This window comes from Spodoptera frugiperda, chromosome 30 (genome assembly GCF_023101765.2).
Source record: "Spodoptera frugiperda isolate SF20-4 chromosome 30, AGI-APGP_CSIRO_Sfru_2.0, whole genome shotgun sequence".
NCBI lineage: Eukaryota > Metazoa > Arthropoda > Insecta > Lepidoptera > Noctuidae > Spodoptera > Spodoptera frugiperda.
This window is the reverse complement of record NC_064241.1, coordinates 13,007,350-13,026,306: the sequence shown is the minus strand read 5'-3', so window position 1 is coordinate 13,026,306 and position 18,957 is coordinate 13,007,350. Positions and strand designations below refer to the sequence as shown.

The 18,957-nt window shown below is 36.4% G+C and overlaps 1 protein-coding gene across 1 annotated transcript in view; it reads right to left on the bottom strand.

Annotated features, from left to right (window-relative positions):
* Positions 1-18,957, bottom strand: part of LOC118269703 (synaptic vesicle glycoprotein 2C) — a 41,889-nt gene that overhangs the window by 537 nt on the left and 22,395 nt on the right. Inside the window, exons 3-11 of the mRNA XM_035584961.2 lie at positions 6,062-6,223; positions 5,543-5,687; positions 4,943-5,082; positions 3,845-4,092; positions 2,627-2,826; positions 1,957-2,089; positions 1,391-1,514; positions 918-1,077; positions 446-573 (exon numbers count right to left, since the gene is read on the bottom strand). Coding sequence (XP_035440854.1) covers positions 446-573; positions 918-1,077; positions 1,391-1,514; positions 1,957-2,089; positions 2,627-2,826; positions 3,845-4,092; positions 4,943-5,082; positions 5,543-5,687; positions 6,062-6,223 — 1,440 coding nt within the window. The remainder of the gene's footprint in view (positions 1-445; positions 574-917; positions 1,078-1,390; positions 1,515-1,956; positions 2,090-2,626; positions 2,827-3,844; positions 4,093-4,942; positions 5,083-5,542; positions 5,688-6,061; positions 6,224-18,957) is intronic.

Below are 18,957 nucleotides of genomic sequence, written 5' to 3'. Positions count from 1 at the left end.
ACAAAAATACATTGTACATCACTGTTGGCACAGATACTGGGCAATCGTGATATGAGATGTGTTCGATTTCCGGACAGATCTAATATTTTTAGAATACTACTTGTTCCGGGTTCGGTGGTTGTTTTAAGAATCAGACATAATATAATAGAATCATCAGATTCGAAAAAAAATTTGTTATTCTTCACCTATTATTTATTTTTGAAATTCTCAAAAGTGACACGAATTATCAAATTATTATGAGTAGTGCACAGCAATATAAGCCCTTCCAAAATAAGAATAATAGCGTAAATCGGAGAAAAGGGTATGTTGTATTTAATAGGAGTACGTATGTGCTGTGCACGCTCTGTATTTTAACAAATTACGTGAAATGAATGAAAAAAAATGTCACCTGCGTATGAAAGGACCACTAACACCAAAAAAACATTATTATAATTTTAATACTCACTTATAAGCAACGTTCCGAACATGTATATAGGCACTATGCAGTACTCGTCCACTAGGGCACCGAAGATCACGTTGCCCACTATGGCACCTATCCGACCACACATCACCGTCACCGCCATGGCTGTGGCACTGGAAGAGAAGGAGAAAACAATTGAAGATAGGAGGGAAAAAGAATATTAGTACATGATGGCAACAGAAATCCATCAAATAGCTTCACGGGTGGACAGGCTGACCGATAGTTCTATTTTAAACCTGTATATGGATTAATTAAAATGTAAGTCAAAGAATTTGGCCTGAATTACATTTCGAAAGTCTCGGCGTATAACAATAACGCCTAAAGATACTTTATCCTCGGGAACATTTTGGACAAATACCATTGAAACATGAATATTTTTTATATACTTTACCAATAAATATTCAGAACGAGTAAACTAACCAGTTTTGAAAAGTTAAGACCAGAAATGTATACTCACGCAACTTTAGTAGGGAATATCTCGCAGATGACACAGAACAGCACAGCTTCTGTGCAGCTGACGATGGCTTCGAACACACACGAGAGGATCAGGTTCTCCAGTGAGGATCGCACCAGGTTCAGACCCAGAGCTGCCAGCCCGGAGCTGATCAACATCATTACTGGAGAAGAAAGATAAGATTATTTTGAAGGTGTAATTTCGTTAAAAGTTTTTCGTTACAAATCTTAATCGCAAATACAAATAATTTTACCTAAAAGCTTCTTTGATTATTCCAATAATTCATATTGTGTGATTAAAATTTTGACAAAAGTCAAAAGTAAGAATCGTTTAACGAATAAGGACTTGTGCGTAATTTCATTAAATCATTAATTTCAAAACAATTTTTTTCTATCATAAATCCATAGCAAAATGCGAGTAAAACACTGCAGAACAAATGATTGCTCATCAAACTGTATAGGGCTAAGGACACTTACCCAACATGAGCTTCTTGCCCACGATATTAATAGTGAGACCCACCCACAGCGCAGTGGGCACACAGCTTAAAGCTACCACCAGGGTGTGTATGTACACCTTGTCATCTAATGTCTGCAACTTGCCCTGGAAGAAGAAAGGCATTTCAGAGATGATTTCAATATGGAAATAATATATTCTTCTGGAGAAAAATCAACGTTTTGAAACGAACTACTAATTATTATTATTCGTTATTACATTGGCAGAAGGAGTCCATAAAAAGTACAATTTCACATTGTAGTAATAAGACATAAATGAGAACACAAGATAGGTTTCATAAGATCGCAAACGATGTACCATTAAATCTAAATTTCAATTCAAATTCAATTACAAATCTATTTGAAGACCACAATGATTAGGATAAACAAAAAAGAGAAGAGAATCAGGCGTTACTTTGCGGAAATCCATTCTACACTAGCAATACAGTAAGATTTTTAGCATAAGCGGAATTAAAACTAAAAATATTGCTGTATTGTTAGTGTAAACAAAAAAGAATTAGGAAGAGATGAAGAAAGAAACTGATACTCACAGTCAACTCGGCGGTATCATTGGCAAGAGCTAGAGAGACCTCGCAGACGCCAGCAGATACGTCAGGGTACAGAGACGAGAACTGGCTGAACCTCTCGAACAGGTCCGGGAACCACATCATCAGTGTGTAGTAACTGGAATAGAAAAAAGTATGGATACGTATTTAACTGCTTTACTATTTCGCCCTCACACTGCCGCCACACACTTTTGACTTCTTTATAGTTTTCTTTCCAATTCTTACTAACATTTTTTTTTGTGTGGTGTTATTTCAATTGATTTTTAAATTATAAATATCTTATTATTGTCATTGGGGAACGTTGTATGGCTGGCTATTTCTTTGGTCAGAAGATAAGCATTGCCATACAACGTGGCAATGCGGCCAGTCTTCTGGGAACGTTCCCCAATGACAGCGATGCGGACGAGTACTTCGACGCCTAACCACGCCTAACGCCTTTATTTTAGTTTTAAATTAGTTTTTATTCCTTTTTTTTGGTATTTTTAAGTTGTAAATAATGTGTTAGTTAATATTTAGTCTCTTATTATTTACGTGAGACATTCTCTAACTATCCAATGATTGTTATAGTCCACAATGACAAGTTTATGTGTGACAAATGAAAAGGAATTACTGAAAGAGATCATGTCTTTTTCACTAATAAATGTTTTCTCTTTACCTGAACATAAGACCAAAATCGACGAAGCAGCAGAGGATGAGCAGACCAATGTAGGGCGGCGTCACCAACATCTTCTTCCTCACCCAGAAGGCGTCCCACCGCTGTGCCCACGTTAGAGGAGCTTTGGTCTCGTTTCCATTATTGTCTGCTGATACCACCTCCTCCTCTTCACCTTCATAGGCACTTATCATTGATTCTACCTGGAAAGGCAAATTATGGTTGTGGTTTATTTTATATACTGACCCATAGTGTAATTTTTTTTCAGTACGGCGCCTGTAATGCCCTCAGTACTAACAATATTATGTTGTACAAAAAAAGTTACAACTTGTCTGTCTGTCTTCGTGGGTTAAGAACTAGAGTAGCGTAAGGGCAAAAACTCAAAAAAATTTTTTTTTCACCATTCGCTTTTTCAATCCCCATATTTGTATGTGCCGAAAAACTGGAACGATGTAGTGTGTAGATTGCTTAGTACAATAATAACGCATAAAAAGAAATAAAGTTTGTTTATTGCTAAAAGGAAGTATTTCTACTTACAATAATCTTGACATTATTTTGTCAATAAAATTATGAGCACAACGATCGTAACTCGACTTACGAGCGGATAGGACACCGAATTATGATTTTGTAGCCTAATTTGTTTCGTGCCAAATAAACGTAAGGAGCCGTTACTGCTTATGGGTCCTTGTTTTGTACGCGTTTGTAATTTTTCTCCGTGCCAAAAAAACGTAAGGGTGGGTTACGCTACTATGGCACTAAATAATTAAAGTAATGCAGTCCGTTATTATGACGTATGTCAACCAATTTTAGAAAAATATATATATATTTTTTAAATTTAACCGTTTTTTTACCATAAATTTACAGTATTCTGTAGCCAATAAATAAAGCTTTATTTTAAGTTAAAACCAGATATACAGATACTATAGATTTTGCCATAAAAGACCTACAAGTTGACGGTAGGTAAATTTGAGTTGTTTTTCGGCTCTCCTGAGAAGTTGTCATTTTGCCCTTACGCTACTCTAGTTCTTAACCCACGTCTTGTTGTCTGTCTTTTTTCAGAAGAATAAGCAACTTTAGTCAAGCCTTAACCTTTTGTATACCGGTATATAAGACTACAATAGTGTCTCATTGTGTTTCGCGTGGATCCGCGCTCCTGGCAAACCACGGGTTAATTATATCATCACCATAACATTTTAATCAAAATATAAATATTATACTTACAGGAAAATCCTTCTCACTGAGCTTGGTGTTGACAACGAATATCCTCTGCAGCACCTGCAGGGCCTGTTCAGCTCGGTTGGCGTACAGCAGGTATCTGGGGCTCTCGGGGAAGGGGATGAGGAGCAGTACCACCAGCAGACTGGGGATACCACAAGCTGCCACGAACACTCTCCATGAGGTGTACTGGAAGTCTGCTCCTAAAGCTGTCAGGTTGAACCTGGAGTCCGGGATGATGAGGAATGCGATACCTGGAATGAGAGAGACGATGATAAATTAGTAAATTATGAAGTACCTTATCGACAGACCAGCTAGGGCGACTTTCGATCACGGTGGCTAGTCTGTGTAAATAAAGTAGCCCACTACGCAGGAGATATTATAGTGCACAAGTGTGTTCGCAAACACAGGTGCGCGGGTTTAAAACACCGCCGATATTCCTAACTCCCAATAATAATCATATTACTCAGAAAATATCATTATCACTTTTTGTCCGGCGCGAGAATCGAACCCGCGACACGTTACACAGCCGGTTACCCAACCACTGCGCCAACCAGGCTGTCTATATTTGTAACTTACATTCATACTAATTTGTTTCTAACACATCATCTACAATTTGTTATGATAAAATTATATGTTAAAGCACTATGCTGGTATGTCGGTGATCGCCATCGCAATTGGCAGCTGCTGGCATGGCTGCCGTGCCAGAGTCATCATTCCGGTTGGCCTCAAGCGTGGCGCTGACATTCGAATTCCTGATCGTATCGTGATGCGATATCATCAATTTTTGTCTATTAATGGTCTGTTACTTGGTGGACTTTGTATTCCAAGTTATACTATAATTTTGACTTCAATAATTTTATTGTTTTTCAATATTTAACCATAAATTCGGACCTAAGTATCCCATTGATAATTACGAAAATGAGTCCAAAATTTTGCTTTTAAAAACTATAGGCCAAAAAATTGAGTTGAAAACATTAATTTTATTAATTCAATACAAAACCAAAGTTGGAACTTATTCCAAGGTTCAATAAGAAATAACTAAATCATTAAAATAGTTTCATAATAATTCAAGTATCAAAGCAAATGTAATAAAAATCTCACCTGGCAGCAATATGGTGCCGAATGTCCAGAACACTTCCAGCCTGCACAGCATGACGTCCCGGTGCCTGAGGGACAGGAAGTCCCCGAAGTAAGGGAACACGAGCCCCGTGGCCCCGATGATGCCGAAGCCAGAGAAAAACCTGTAAGAGTCACAAGTCTACAACGAATAGTTACGTCAAGATTGGTACAAACAAGGTGTAAAGTGAAAACACAGAAATTGCAGCTTCGAAGATCGCGCCTTGAAAGTCTTCTATCACATAAATAAATTGGCAAAACCTAACTTTAAAAAAGTTTAACATAATATTTGGTTCTGATGATAGACATAACAAATTCGGTGATAATAAATAAGCTTGGAATGAAATAGAATAAGCATTATATCATCATCATCAGCCGTGAGACGTCCACTGCTGAACAAAGGCCTCTCCTTTAGGCATTATATAAGATTGGTAAAAACCAATTTAAAAAAAAAACATATACTACACACCCTTTTGATAACAAAATCTGTGATTTAAAAAAAAAACAAAATAAAAACTACAAACAAATTGTCTACAACTGAAAATCCTCCACATAATGAGAATCAAGTAACCAATATCTAGTTACCTGCAGGCTAGGAAGGCGGGGAATGACTGCACCACGCTGGACAGGAAGGCAGCCAGCGCGTCCAGCAGCAGGGCTCCAATGATGGCCTTCTTGCGACCCCTCGCGTCTGCCAGGTTGCCCCAGAAGTAGGATCCGACGCACATACCTGGAAGAAGAATTGATGAAGATTGAAGAAGATGAACAGCAATTGCTGGTAGAATGACACACACGAGGAAATCATCACGTGATATTATTCTGATGATTGGTGAAGAAGATATAGTGTAATAGAATCAATTGGTATTATTCAAAGTTATAAGCAAATAATTAGATATTAGGTATCTATGGAACAAAAGTAAGTAAAGATTTCAATTCCCTTTCAGTAGAGATTTTTTCACTGACGTGGTTTTCGAATTGAACCCGAAAAAGGTTAGCATGAGGCTCATTACATAACTGTGAAAACCTCTGGTAATCTTTTTGATGAAAAACAGTCATCATGCTGTGTCAAGATTCATTAATCACCAGCTCATCATAACGACTCACCAATAAGCGGCGTGGCAGTAAGTCTGCCCTTGTCACTGGAGGACAGGTGGAAGTCGTACTCCGCAGCCGGCAGCACGAAGCTGAGGGTGGTGGTGCTGAGCGCGCACACCGCGTATATGGCCCCGCAGGACATGAGGAGCAGCCATTGGAAACACCCGTAGCCTGGGGAAGAAGGAGATTTTGTTTAGATCTTTTGAAAAGAACAATGTTTTAATAAGACCATTTAAAGAGTAATGATGGAATTTCGTATGCCATCTTCTTCACTGGAATACACGCTTTGGGACTTCACCAGCATATGTACCTGCAGGGTTTTCACAAAAAAATCCGAAATGTTCGAAAGCCTTTCGCTATCTCGGAACAATTTTAATTTGAATTGTTTCTTAAACAGATTTAAAAAAATCCATGAAGAACTTTCTCTGGTTCCTAACTTCATCTAAAATATGATTTGTATCTTGCGGTAATTATTTAGTCACTATCAAGCTTCGGTCTCTAATCAGTATCAATTTAGCTAGCTTCAAAAGCACTAACGAGCTAAAGTGCTAATTTCTGACTAGAAAGATATTTTTATAATAACTATCGTGAGACATACTGAATTAAATAAAAATCACGGTTCACTCATGTAAATTAATACTCACATACATTAATTGAGAATAGCTCTACTAGTTTCGAGTCACAGAGAGACTATTCATCATGAGCAGTGTGCGCAGACGAGGTGACGTCACGCACGCAACTTACTCTTAGTAGAAGTAGGTTTTTAGTGATTTTTACACTAACAATACATTCTTTTTTTAATTTTAATTCCGCTTATACATGTATTGTAAAAAATACTTGCGGATTTCCGCAAAGTAACGCCTGATTCTATTCTATTTTGTGATTTTTAATTAATCAAAAACATATATAAATATCATTATATGAATCGTTATACATAAAGCCATCCCAAGTCCTATCTGATTGCACTTCAATCAGCGATTTATTTATAGCGCACAACAGTAACAATCAAGGACAAAGCACCCATACATATCTGTCACGATCTCTTTTAAAATCGATTCTACTCGATTCTAGACATCAGCTGCGAATTGAATCGATATTGAGATCACTTCAACTAATGGGTGTCAATAGATACAATGTTATATCTTCACGACTAATGTGCTTTACGTGTATACATAGAGATGTTATCTTTTATGGTGTTGTGACGGTATTTGTATATGATGTAGGTCAATTATGTATATTTTTTTTATTTTCTCTTATTTTTGGGTACTTTTAAACACTGTATTTAGTTGTTGTTGCAACGTCACGTCTTTGATCCCCGTACGGGTAGGCAGAGGTGCACATCATGGCAGTAATGCCGTTATATGTACAATGTACACCCACTTTTCTCCGTTTGTGTTATCAGCGGAATTTAATCGAACCCGAAACTCCTTATTAATCTCTCCTCCTAGCAAATCTGAAAATGATGTTCAATATTTTGTTTAATATGTAAAAAATGACACATGGCCTTTCTAGTTATGTTTTTCCCCTTCCCCTTCACGTCATAAAGTTGATTGACCCATGGAGGACTTATTAAGAATAACTTCTTAAGAATTCTTCCACGGGTAGGGCAAATAATACTTCTTACAATTTATTTACCTTCACTGCTATTGTTAAACAATAATCAATTAATCAATAAATATGGAACTCTAGATAAGAAATTAGAACTTATAACCTTATAACTTTAGTTCGTTGGCCTCTTTTCCGTCACTCCTGAATACCAGAAAAAACTATCAGGATACACACGCCTTGGTTTTATTTCTATTCAATTTTCTTTGCGTCAAAAAAATTATCCTTATCAGAGTCACGAGGTATGGTACCCAACAGACTAGCAGCATTGCCACGTTGAATGGCACTGCTCAACCTTTGATCTAGGTAGTAGTCAGACTTTCGGTCACCTGATGTGTCAACAACCCTCTTTACAATATATTTGTAAAAGAGATGTGCACTTGGACCCCCGGTCCTAAAGTTACATAATTCTAATACATGATACATAGGCCCAATAATAATTTAGCTAACATAGCACCTTCAGCAAACATTTTAAAATCCAGATTACAAAGTACTAATGAAGGTGGTAATTTGCTGGAAATCTCTTACATAAACAGGTTCGCTAAGCTCCAAGTAAGCCGGCTAAGCATTGCCACAAATTAGATTTGTGCCTGACGAAATCGAATCCAATTAATCGGGCAGGCGACGGCAGGGCGAGCGACGTTGTAACCACAGCGCTGGGAGGACTTACGCACTTTTATGGAGTAATATTTTACAATATTCTGAGAATGGAAATATATTCTAACATTGCTTAAAATTTTGTTAATATGGAGTCTTTATTAGTGATTATTGTAAGGTACTCTATGGCAGGGTTTGACTGTCCTAGTATTAACTGGCTGAGAGGAATTAAGTAGATATTCTGTCTAGTCTTGTCTATTAATTCCCCATTTGCCTAAAAAATGGTATGTGGACTATTTTAGAGACTAACAAAAAAATTGTATCTTAATTTTTTTGACGTGGAAATCTGCCTTTAACCGCTTAAAAAAGCACGCGCGCAGTAAGTGTGACATAAATGATAGACGAATGCAAAATTCGAAACATTTTCATTTCATACTTGAAATCAATAACTGGTGAAAAGTTAGTATACTTGTATTAAAGGTTTGACGTTATATTATAGCTCAAAGATAATAAAGATATAATTTAACTGTTTCTAGGAAAAGAAAACTAAACCGCTGTAATTACCACTCGCTGAAACACAGCGCTGAAGTGCGTTATCATTGAAAACAATTACAGCCTTGAACTAAACGTGTCTACACTATATAAACTACCCATACCATACACACACATACAGTTATATACTTTCACTTCCAACACACAACAATGCGTAACCCATAGGATTTCCTAACAAGGTCACCGAGTAGAAAATAGCCACAATGTCATTTGTCTTTTCCTGGAGTCTCTCATATTATGTGGGCGCTATTCTATGTATTTTTTTATGGAATAGGTGGCAAACGAGTCACCTGATGGTAAGCGATCAGCGCCGCCCATGGACACCCGCAACACCAGAGGAGTTACAGGTGCGTTGCCGGCCTTTTAAAAAGGAGTATGCTTTTCTTGAAGGTCGTATTAGTTCGGAAATACCGCCGACGACAGCTCATTCCACAGTTTTGCTGTGCGAGGCAGAAAGTTTCGTGAGAAGCGCACAGTTGTGGTCTGCCAACCATCTATATGATGGGGATGGAAGTGCTGCCTTATGGGTCGATTTATAATACATGCCTTTTTCACTGAGGGGGGAAAATCATCCAATGACTTCTCCCGCTTTGGGTGAGGCGAGAGGGAGTATCAGACTCTTACTCACTAAAAACCACCCCGTTCCTACTTCTTCTTTATGAGAGTGCGGGTTCAAAACCTACCAACAGCAAGTACCAATCTGTTTTTCAAACCAAAGCCGCATTGAGCAAGCGCTATGCGTAGTGATTAATGCTCAAACCTTCCGTGCGAGAACAGGCCTTTATTCAGCAGTGGCCACCTATCGGCTCTTGATATAACATGTGTGTGTTCTTATTGAAAATTTAGAAAGCAAAACAACAAACTATTATTTTAAATCTCACAACTAAACCCAGTACCACGTGCTTGGCAATCGTATATTTACGTCCCTTCGACCGTGGCAAAGATCTCTGGGCATTCCGAACATTGTCCCCGAACCACAATGTCATTCCGACGTGTTGAATAAAGTGGTAAATAAATACTTGTAATGACGTCACACGTACTATTATCGTCATCCCGATGTCACAAGGGACTCGGCACTTTGGACTTTGCCCTTCCTCGCTATTTTAGTACATAAACATCAACACGAAACATATGATCAATGTATTTTGGTTCCTATTATTAGTATATTAATTAGAAATGTGACTTTTTAGTATGCAGTTAGTGTATTGTAGAAAAAGTGGCAGACCAGCAGCTAACTGCGAAGATGAGACAAGAAAAACAGCTGGCTCTAATTGGGTGCCAATCGCCCAGTCCAGAGAGGACTGGACATCTCTGAAGGAACTTTTACAAATTAAGAACAAATAAATAAATAAAAAGAAAAAACCTATATCTGTTATAACTTCCTTTCTAAACGCACCCACGATACAGGAGAAAATCCAAATGTTCAAAATTACTTATAAACTAAACAATATAAAACTGGGTCTTATTAGTTAAGTCATCAGTTATTATGAAAATACACAAGACACATTGAAACTGGTGAAAAATATAAACTAAACCAAAACTATTTAAAGTACTCGTGCATGACTAAATAAAGCAGGAGTTTAAATAAAAATTAAAGACAAATAAATAAACAAAAGAATAACTACAAAGTAAATATCTTATAGATTTTAAAGATAAACTATGCAAGATTGTTAGCAAAAAACTACTTTATTTCAAAGCAAAATGTAATATTTTAAAATTTCACAATACAATACAAATTCCTTATTGTGTAACAGAATGCTACAAAATTATCTTAAAAATAAATAGCCAGTTTATGACTAAAAAGATAATCTTTAAATGGCATGGATAATCTTTTAATGCTCAAACCTTCTCCGTGCGAGAAGAGGCCTTTAGTCAGGAGTTAAGTGTGGGAAAGCCATGCTTCGGCACGAATGGGCCGGCTCGGTCGGAGTATTACCAATTAAGGCCTCATCGAAAACCGACGTGAAATCGTTGTGTGAGTGAGGTTACCGGAAGCCCAATTACTCCTCTTCTCAATCTTCTCAATCCCCGATTCCCCAACAACCTTTAAATTCCTAACCCCCAAAAGGCCGGCAACGCACTTGTAACGCCTCTGGTATTTCAAGTGTCCATGGGCGGTGGCGATTGCTTACCATCAGGTGATCCGTCTGCTCCTTAACCGGCTTATTCCATAAAAAAGTGACCACTTATAAGCTGTTGATGTGACGTGAATTAAAATTGATATCAAAAGCCAATTAGCATTTTTTCAAATCCACTATGTTTCACCAGTCACCTAGCTTCTGCGTATTTTTTTTTAATTTACAAGCTAAACCTCAATATTTCTTGAATCCGGGAGTTGTCCAAAAATAGCTGAGCGTTACATTGACCACGACTGGGTTGTCTCGGGTGTGATAAAATAACTTGGCAATTTGACAAATGTTATGATGGAGAATGAGACTCAATGGTTTATTAAAAAAATGGCTAACTCTTATCTAGGAGACATGGATCCGTATCATTATGTGTACTGAGAATTTTGTTATTCAGAGACTTCAAATAAAGGGGGTTCTCAGTTTGACCTGTATGTATGTTTGTGAGCGATTATATCGCATTTGTGTGAACTCAACTTAGGTGATCTTTTAAAAAAGAGAGTTTTATTTTATTTGGCGTTGAAAATAAATACATAAGTATTTCTTATTTGTTGTTAACTTTTAAATTATCTTTACACTGTACTTAATTGGTCACTGCTAAGTGCTGTTTACGGTTCGATTCCTGAATCGAATCAAAATAGATGTCTATTATGTAATGTCTATCTCAAAATAGGTTGAAAAATGTATTAATATCTGTATATTTCTATATTATATTTTTATTTTCTGTTTATTACTTTGTATACGGAATTCTAATACAATATATTTGTTTTTTTGCAATGAAATTGATTACCCAGTAGATGAGTCCCATTTATAATTTCCAAGAGATAAGTGTCGCGTCTGGATTTTTCTGTCGGCTTTTAATCTTGTACACACAATCATAAATAATTTGAATAGTTAGGTCATATATTCTATTTTTTGTAAGTAAGTCTTTATTCTTTGGACTCAATACCTAGATACGATGTTTTTAATTTTGTGGCATAATTCGAGCTATGTAATACGAGTTATTTATATACTGCGTTATGGTTTCATTATAACATACATAATGCCTATTGAACACTTAGTTCAATAAATATTTTACCCGGGGTGTTTGGACAACTTAAATGAGTTACCGGGGCTCCGACTCGAAGCAAGAGTAGCAACGGGGTGGTTATTGGTCAGTAAGAGTCTGACACTCCCTCTCGCCCCACTTAAGGCGGGAGAAGTCATTGGATAACTTTCCTCCTCCAAAAAAAGGGGTTAGAAAATACAGTTTAAAAGTTTAAACTGTAAACGATAACACGAATAGTAATTTATCGAACTTCAAATTAATATCAACCAAACCTAGAATCGTATACACAACTACGCACTTCCAAGTAAACCTACCTACCTTTCCACACAGACAACCTTGAACAAATAATTAAATATTGATCTGTAATAATCCAAATATTAATGATATGAAGTAATAAAGTCCAGTCAATTAATTCGCGAAGTAAATAGCGGAGCAGTGGAGAGCAGTTGATGGCTCATTAAAATCAAGGCTCGTAAACTAAACTTTACGATTGTATACAAATGACAATGGTGGGGGGGTCTGGTCACCAGCTGTCCGCGTTCTCTTGTTTATATTTACAGGTTTTTATTGTAAAGGTCGTTTTTAATTTTAAGTGTGTCTCACACGTGTGTAGGGAGACTAGAATCTAGATGGGCATGCCTTTTTATGCCCGAAGTAAACAAAATCTTCGCCAGTTATCAAATAAAAAATACAAAAATTTGATGACGTAGCGACATAAATAGCGATTTCCTACGAAATTCATAAAAAAGTATCGTTTTTGTCATTTCGATAAAAGTATTCAATTTGACTAGTTAGAAACTACCATATTGGAAACTCTTTGCTTTTCAGTCGCATTTGCGATAAGATACCCTAATATAATAATCCAGGTTTTCATTCAGGTCTGTGGTCGATAGAACACAAACATTACTATAATATATCTTGAGTTTACAGTGTGATCGATTTGTTTCACTAGTATTGACATCATCATCATCAACCACAATACGTCCACTCCTAAACATAGACCTCCCCCAATGACTTCCAGACAGGCCGGTTGAATTGTGCCCATAATCAAACAAACTAATAACAAATCACACAATCCAGTATCCCCACATTCTGTTATCACGTCCAAAATAAAATTACATACAATGTATATTTATCTAAAACTCAAACGAACAAACTTAAAAACATATAAAATAGTCCAATTAAACTCATTATTTATTTATCCTTCTCCCATCTACTTGGGACGGACGCACGGTACAATTATTTTCGTAAAAAAGTATGTTCGCATTGCTTTGCATTTTATGACACGCTGTAGATATAAAAAGTAAATAGTTTAACGTTTTACTGCTGTATATTTGGCAAGGAATCTTATTGTTTTCCATCAATGCCGGTTTCTAGGTCAGGGGTAGACAACGTTTTATGTGCTAATTAGACTTCAGTGATTTAGTGTTGAACGAGCTTTTTTGGTAGGTTTTAATCTTTTTGTAATAGCGTTAAAAATCTGTCTAAATTCCACTTGCATTCTGTGCTTTTTTTCTCCAGAATGTGACATAATTTTTAATGCTTTTCCCTATTTTCTTTTCTTAGGTATAATAATTCTAAAAGTCAATTTCATTCTAAACGATTTCTTTATGGTATATTTTTTTATGAAAAATGAAATAAATATGGTCACCTTAGTGTAAGCGATCAGCGCCGACCATGAAATTAGCTATAACTAATAGTATAAACACATCGTTAAGCATAAATCTTCATCAAACCTTCGCAACATTTTACAGATTTAAGGAAAATTTCTTTATAAAACAACAAGATATTTTCATACTCAGAATGGAATTTAATATAATTCGTAATAAATTTTATTGTAAAGTCGTCTGCCAAAATATTATGTTTGCAGCGCCTGATGTTATTTGACATTTGTTTACCAGCTCCGTTCCTACTAACACGTAGGATACGAAATAACAGAAATACATTTATTTTTACATAGTGATTCAGGTTGTGCCTAGACGTCGGGCGAATGGACAGACGTTAGTATATCTTTGTGTAGATATCAAAAAAAATGTGTTTGGTTTTAATTGGTACTCTTGGCACAAAACCTTTTTCTTATATTTTTTTCAATTGTAACGTTTGTTTAATAACTTTAAATAATTATAGGTATATCATCACATCATGTTAGTAGCCATTGAAGATACTTTTTATTGAGGAGGGAAAATCATCCAATGACTTCTCCCGCCTTGGGCGAGATGAGAGGGAGTGTCAAAGTCAAAGTCAAAGTCAAAATCATTTATTTCAAATAGACCAGAAAGGCACTTTTGAACGTCAAAGCAAATATAATAATATTAATAACGTCTGTCTGTCGGTCAGTCCTCTAGTGAAGCTATTTGCTCGTTCCAAAGTGTAGATTCCTATAGAGAAGAACGAGCAAGAAACTCCATAGGTTACTCTTTTTCAATCAGATTTACAATACAATTCTTGGTTACATTGTTTTGATTACTTCAACTATGTGAGAACAATGTAAAACTAATATACAGTCAAAGTGACAGAAAAAGAAAATAACCTAGAGGACAATAAAAATTAATGCAGTCCGGAGCTGACCAGTCCCAGTTGACAGCGCCCGTTCACGAACATGACACGTATACCAGCACCGCCCAACTCAACCATGTTGCAGGGAATCGAGCGATCCAATGCCCGTGCCACCGCCAATGAGACCTTTGAGTGAGCATGACAACTCCAAGCTGACATAAATGCATTCTACTAGTCTGACCCTTTCTGAAAAAATAACACATCGTTCCTACTCTTGCTTTTCGAACCGGAGCACCGGTAACCCGCTAGGCAGACCGCAGCTCCGGGTCGTAAGGAAACCTATTGCAACATACAGTGCACAGTTTTAAGTACCCGGCAGCCTTGTGCTTAATCTAATATTTTGCCGAAACCGTCATTTGAAATGCTCCTCAATCTAAGAGATTCTAAATCTCATATTCAACAATCGTGCCAAAAAAAAACTATTCCATCAAAAAATTTAAAACATCTAAAACAAAATATATTCTAGTTCAAACTTCAAATAAAAAATTCAGACGCTGTCTACAGTGTAGAGAAATATTAAAATTGCCAATCACCAGTCCGTTCTAATTAGTCAACGTCGTTTCAAGGAAACAAGCGAATTGTTAAGGAAATCACTTCGAAATGATATTTCTCATTATCCATTGAAAAACGAGTTTCAGTTTTCATTACGTCATCGCACTATTTTTATATTTCTGTAAACAATAACGTTTTTAATTTTTTCGCTCTTGTCTAATAATAGTTTGTTAAAATACTTTGTTTTGGAATTTTGTTCTGCATATTATTTGTTTTTTCTTTAAACAGGTGGAATGTTTAATCCGTATCCAGCTTTTAGCAGTGTCATTTCGTTTGAGAGACTACTATGCGATATCTACCTTCTTATAAGATCAATTGAATTTTCATAAATCCATTAGTGTGTCATTACATATCCAGACTTAATTGACAGTCGTAAGCAATTTCAAGACGATTTTCACATGCGCATTTTTCCAGACCCTTTCAGAGTATTTCATTCCAGATTTTTTATGGTATAAGCTGGTAAACGAGCAGACGAATCACCTGATGGTAAACAATCGCCGCCCCCAAGAATATCCTAAACACCCAAGGCGTGACACCTTGCTGGCCTTTTGGGGCTTAGGAATTAACTCCATAGCAACTCAAAATCATAAAGCATAGGTAAACTACAAATCCAATATCAGACAAAGAAAAAGTGATAGATCATGTACATTTGACTTTACCTGTTCAACACATATCACTTTTACAACTAGTAGAATAATGCTTTCAACACAAGGTCGCCCACACAAGTAGTTAAAGTGTTTGCCCGGGTGTGCCCATGCCCGGGCACTCCACGTATAGCATACAGGTGTAACGAACCATAATATTTACAAAACAAAAGAAGATAGATTTCTTTTGAAATATTTCTATTTTATTGCTTTTCTTGTGAAAATAATACAAATTGATTCGTAGATTGGGTAGGTATAAAGGTGAAATGGTGAATGAACCCAGGTTATGATAATTTTACTGGATGAGAGACAAACGAGCAGGTGGATAATGTAATTGTACGTTATCAGCACCACACAAAAACAGTTTGTGTTATGTCAAAAGAGTTGCAAGTGAGCTGCCGACATTTAGGGGATAAGGATTCTATTACTAGCAACATACTCGTATTAACATAGTAAAGCGTAACACAAGAGTGACATCACATCGGTGTAAGGCCAATAGTATCACTCCAGTTGGGCAAGCCACGAAGAATGGATATCTCATGTTCAAAGCCAGTGGGAGTGTCACTTATACAAAGTCAAAGTCAAAATTATTTATCAAAGCAAATATAATAATAATAATAACGTATGTCTGTGGGTCAGTCCTCTAGTGAAGCTATTTGCTATACGATTTAAAATTACTATTTATAAACTATCCACACATTGAAATATCTTCCACAGTACCCATTACCTATAATATCAAGAGGAACTCTTCAATAAAATAGTGACATAACAACAATGAGTAAAGCAATGGCGTCCTCAGACATAACATGGAGTGGTATACCGTCGTTTGTCGTAAATCGAGGCGGGCTCGGTAAATCGACCGACCCGCTGGGGACTTTCCGTTTGGACGGGAATATTTTAGTTTTTAGTCTACTATCAGTGTATAGTTATTGTTCAATTGATTATTGTAGCTTTTAGGTGATTATTCACTATTTACGAAGATTTTACTTCAAAATGTCAAGTGAAGTTAAAAAAGTTGGTATATGTTTATGTAAGTTGTAAGTATATTGTATTTTGCTGGATTTATATTTTTTTGATTCGGTTGCTCTGTGCAGCTACTACTGGTTTGTCTCTGCATCACCCAAAGGTTTGGCTGGTAGAGATTGCCTACGGCATTAAGCCCACCTTGTACACATTTATGTGTATGAATTAATTCATTTAAGGGCTTAGTACGAGTTTTTTTACGGTTAACGAGTTCAAAACAAGGGCGCGTTCGGCATTCTGATTGGTTGGTTCTTTCGCACCGGTCAATCAGAGTGCATGCAGAGCGATTCCGTTCAACGTAAAGCAAACTCATACTAAGGGTACTGTATCTACCTACGCCTTTTATAGAAAAACCGACATGACATTATGATATGTTAAGTTATCCTTATCCCTGAAACCGGCTACCTACAAAAGCAATGTTCATCAAGTAATACCTGAAACCTAATATTTAGCTTATAATAACGATTGTAAAGCTCCTGTAGTACGTGATCTATCTCAGTCAGTCTACAATCATAGTGCTATCAGTTATCAGTCAGACTGAACTTATCAGCGTTATCAGCGTGTTCAGTGTCCACTAATTGCTGAACAGTGTTATATATTATAATATTGCAAGTTTAAGTGGGAGCTTTTGTGTATGTTTTATAAATAACTTCGTTGATAGGTGATCGATGGTGATTTTCAGTATATGCTTTTAAATAGAATTCGTTTGCTTCGTATTCCATAAAAATATCCAGGTTGCGTTCCAATATTTTAGTAGGTAGATATTTTTACAGGAAACACAATTTGAAGATCAGGTAGGTATATTTTATTTTATTTTTTTATCTTTTTTATATTTGGTGTGTCAACGTTTGGCCGCTTTCTGGCCTGGCGGTAAGTGATGATGCAGCCTACGATGGAGCACGTCTGCCCATAAGCAATCTATTCACTCGGGCCTTGAAGACACCCAGGTTATACCCATCAGGAAACATAGACACACGAGGAAGCTTGAAAGCTTTTTACGTCATTATAATTATGTAGTACTGTCACAGTGTACCAAACTCCGGAAATAGTAAAAACCACCTGCACTATCTATATATCTACTTAAGTATTACATGGCAGTAGATATCATGAGTAAACATCTGTTGAACATTTCAGGTAGCAACAGGTACCCTTTAGTACTACGTACCTATAAAAAATTCAGAACTCAACCTTCTAGTAAGAAACGATCAAGCAAAAAATAGGCAAACCACTTATAAAAAAATATCTATCTAAGTTATGATTACCGAAGCGATGTATCACAGTAATTCAATGTCAATATAGGGGACTGACCTTTCCACGAATCATTATTTAGAATGTTTTCTATCACGCGACACTCTATCTTTAGTGGGGCGGCAGTAAACAGGGAGGGAGCGTCTAATTGCCCTTAAACATAATGCTGTAGTAACTATTATAACATCTATCACTTTATGGGCTTCAACAAGTTGATAGATGCTATTTTTGTAGAAGGCTGTTATGGGTGTAAATATAATATTTATAATTGTGACTTTTTGAGCTGACCTGGAGATGTACATCTAATGATCCGGACCTTTAAAGAAACGCCTAGATTCGACAGTTAGTTATGTTATAATTTTAATGTAATAAATAACAAACCTTTTGAATAAATTCAGCATAATTTCAGACTTCAGTCACACTTCCAAAGACTTGACAAGAAACTTAAAAACGACCGAAGTCATGTTGGTTTATGAAAATATCAAAGCAAGGAATTAAAACCAAAAATCCCTGACTATTAAGACAGTTAACATGAAATAACCCATATAATGGATTGTATTGCAGAGTAACATATGTATTAAAGTAATAGAATCTGGGACGGCACGCACTAATGAACCTATATAGAACAAATGAGGCCAACTTTTACGTAAGTTCGCATACTATTACGTCACGCATTATCCTAATTTTTGAAATTATTCCATTACTACCCACACGTTAAACTTTGCTCATTCATTCATAACAACGTGTGGTGATCTCACTCTTGATTATCATTATTCGAATATGTGAGCATGTATAATTAAAATTCAAGAGACTTTTCATCTGCTTCTACCTGCCTAAAAAGAAGGAGGCTCTCTGTTTGGCCTGTATGTATGTTTGAGCGCGATTATCTGACGATTCGCTGAAACGATTAGGAGAAAATCCTAACGTGGGGCAACGCTTTTAAAATAAAAAAGA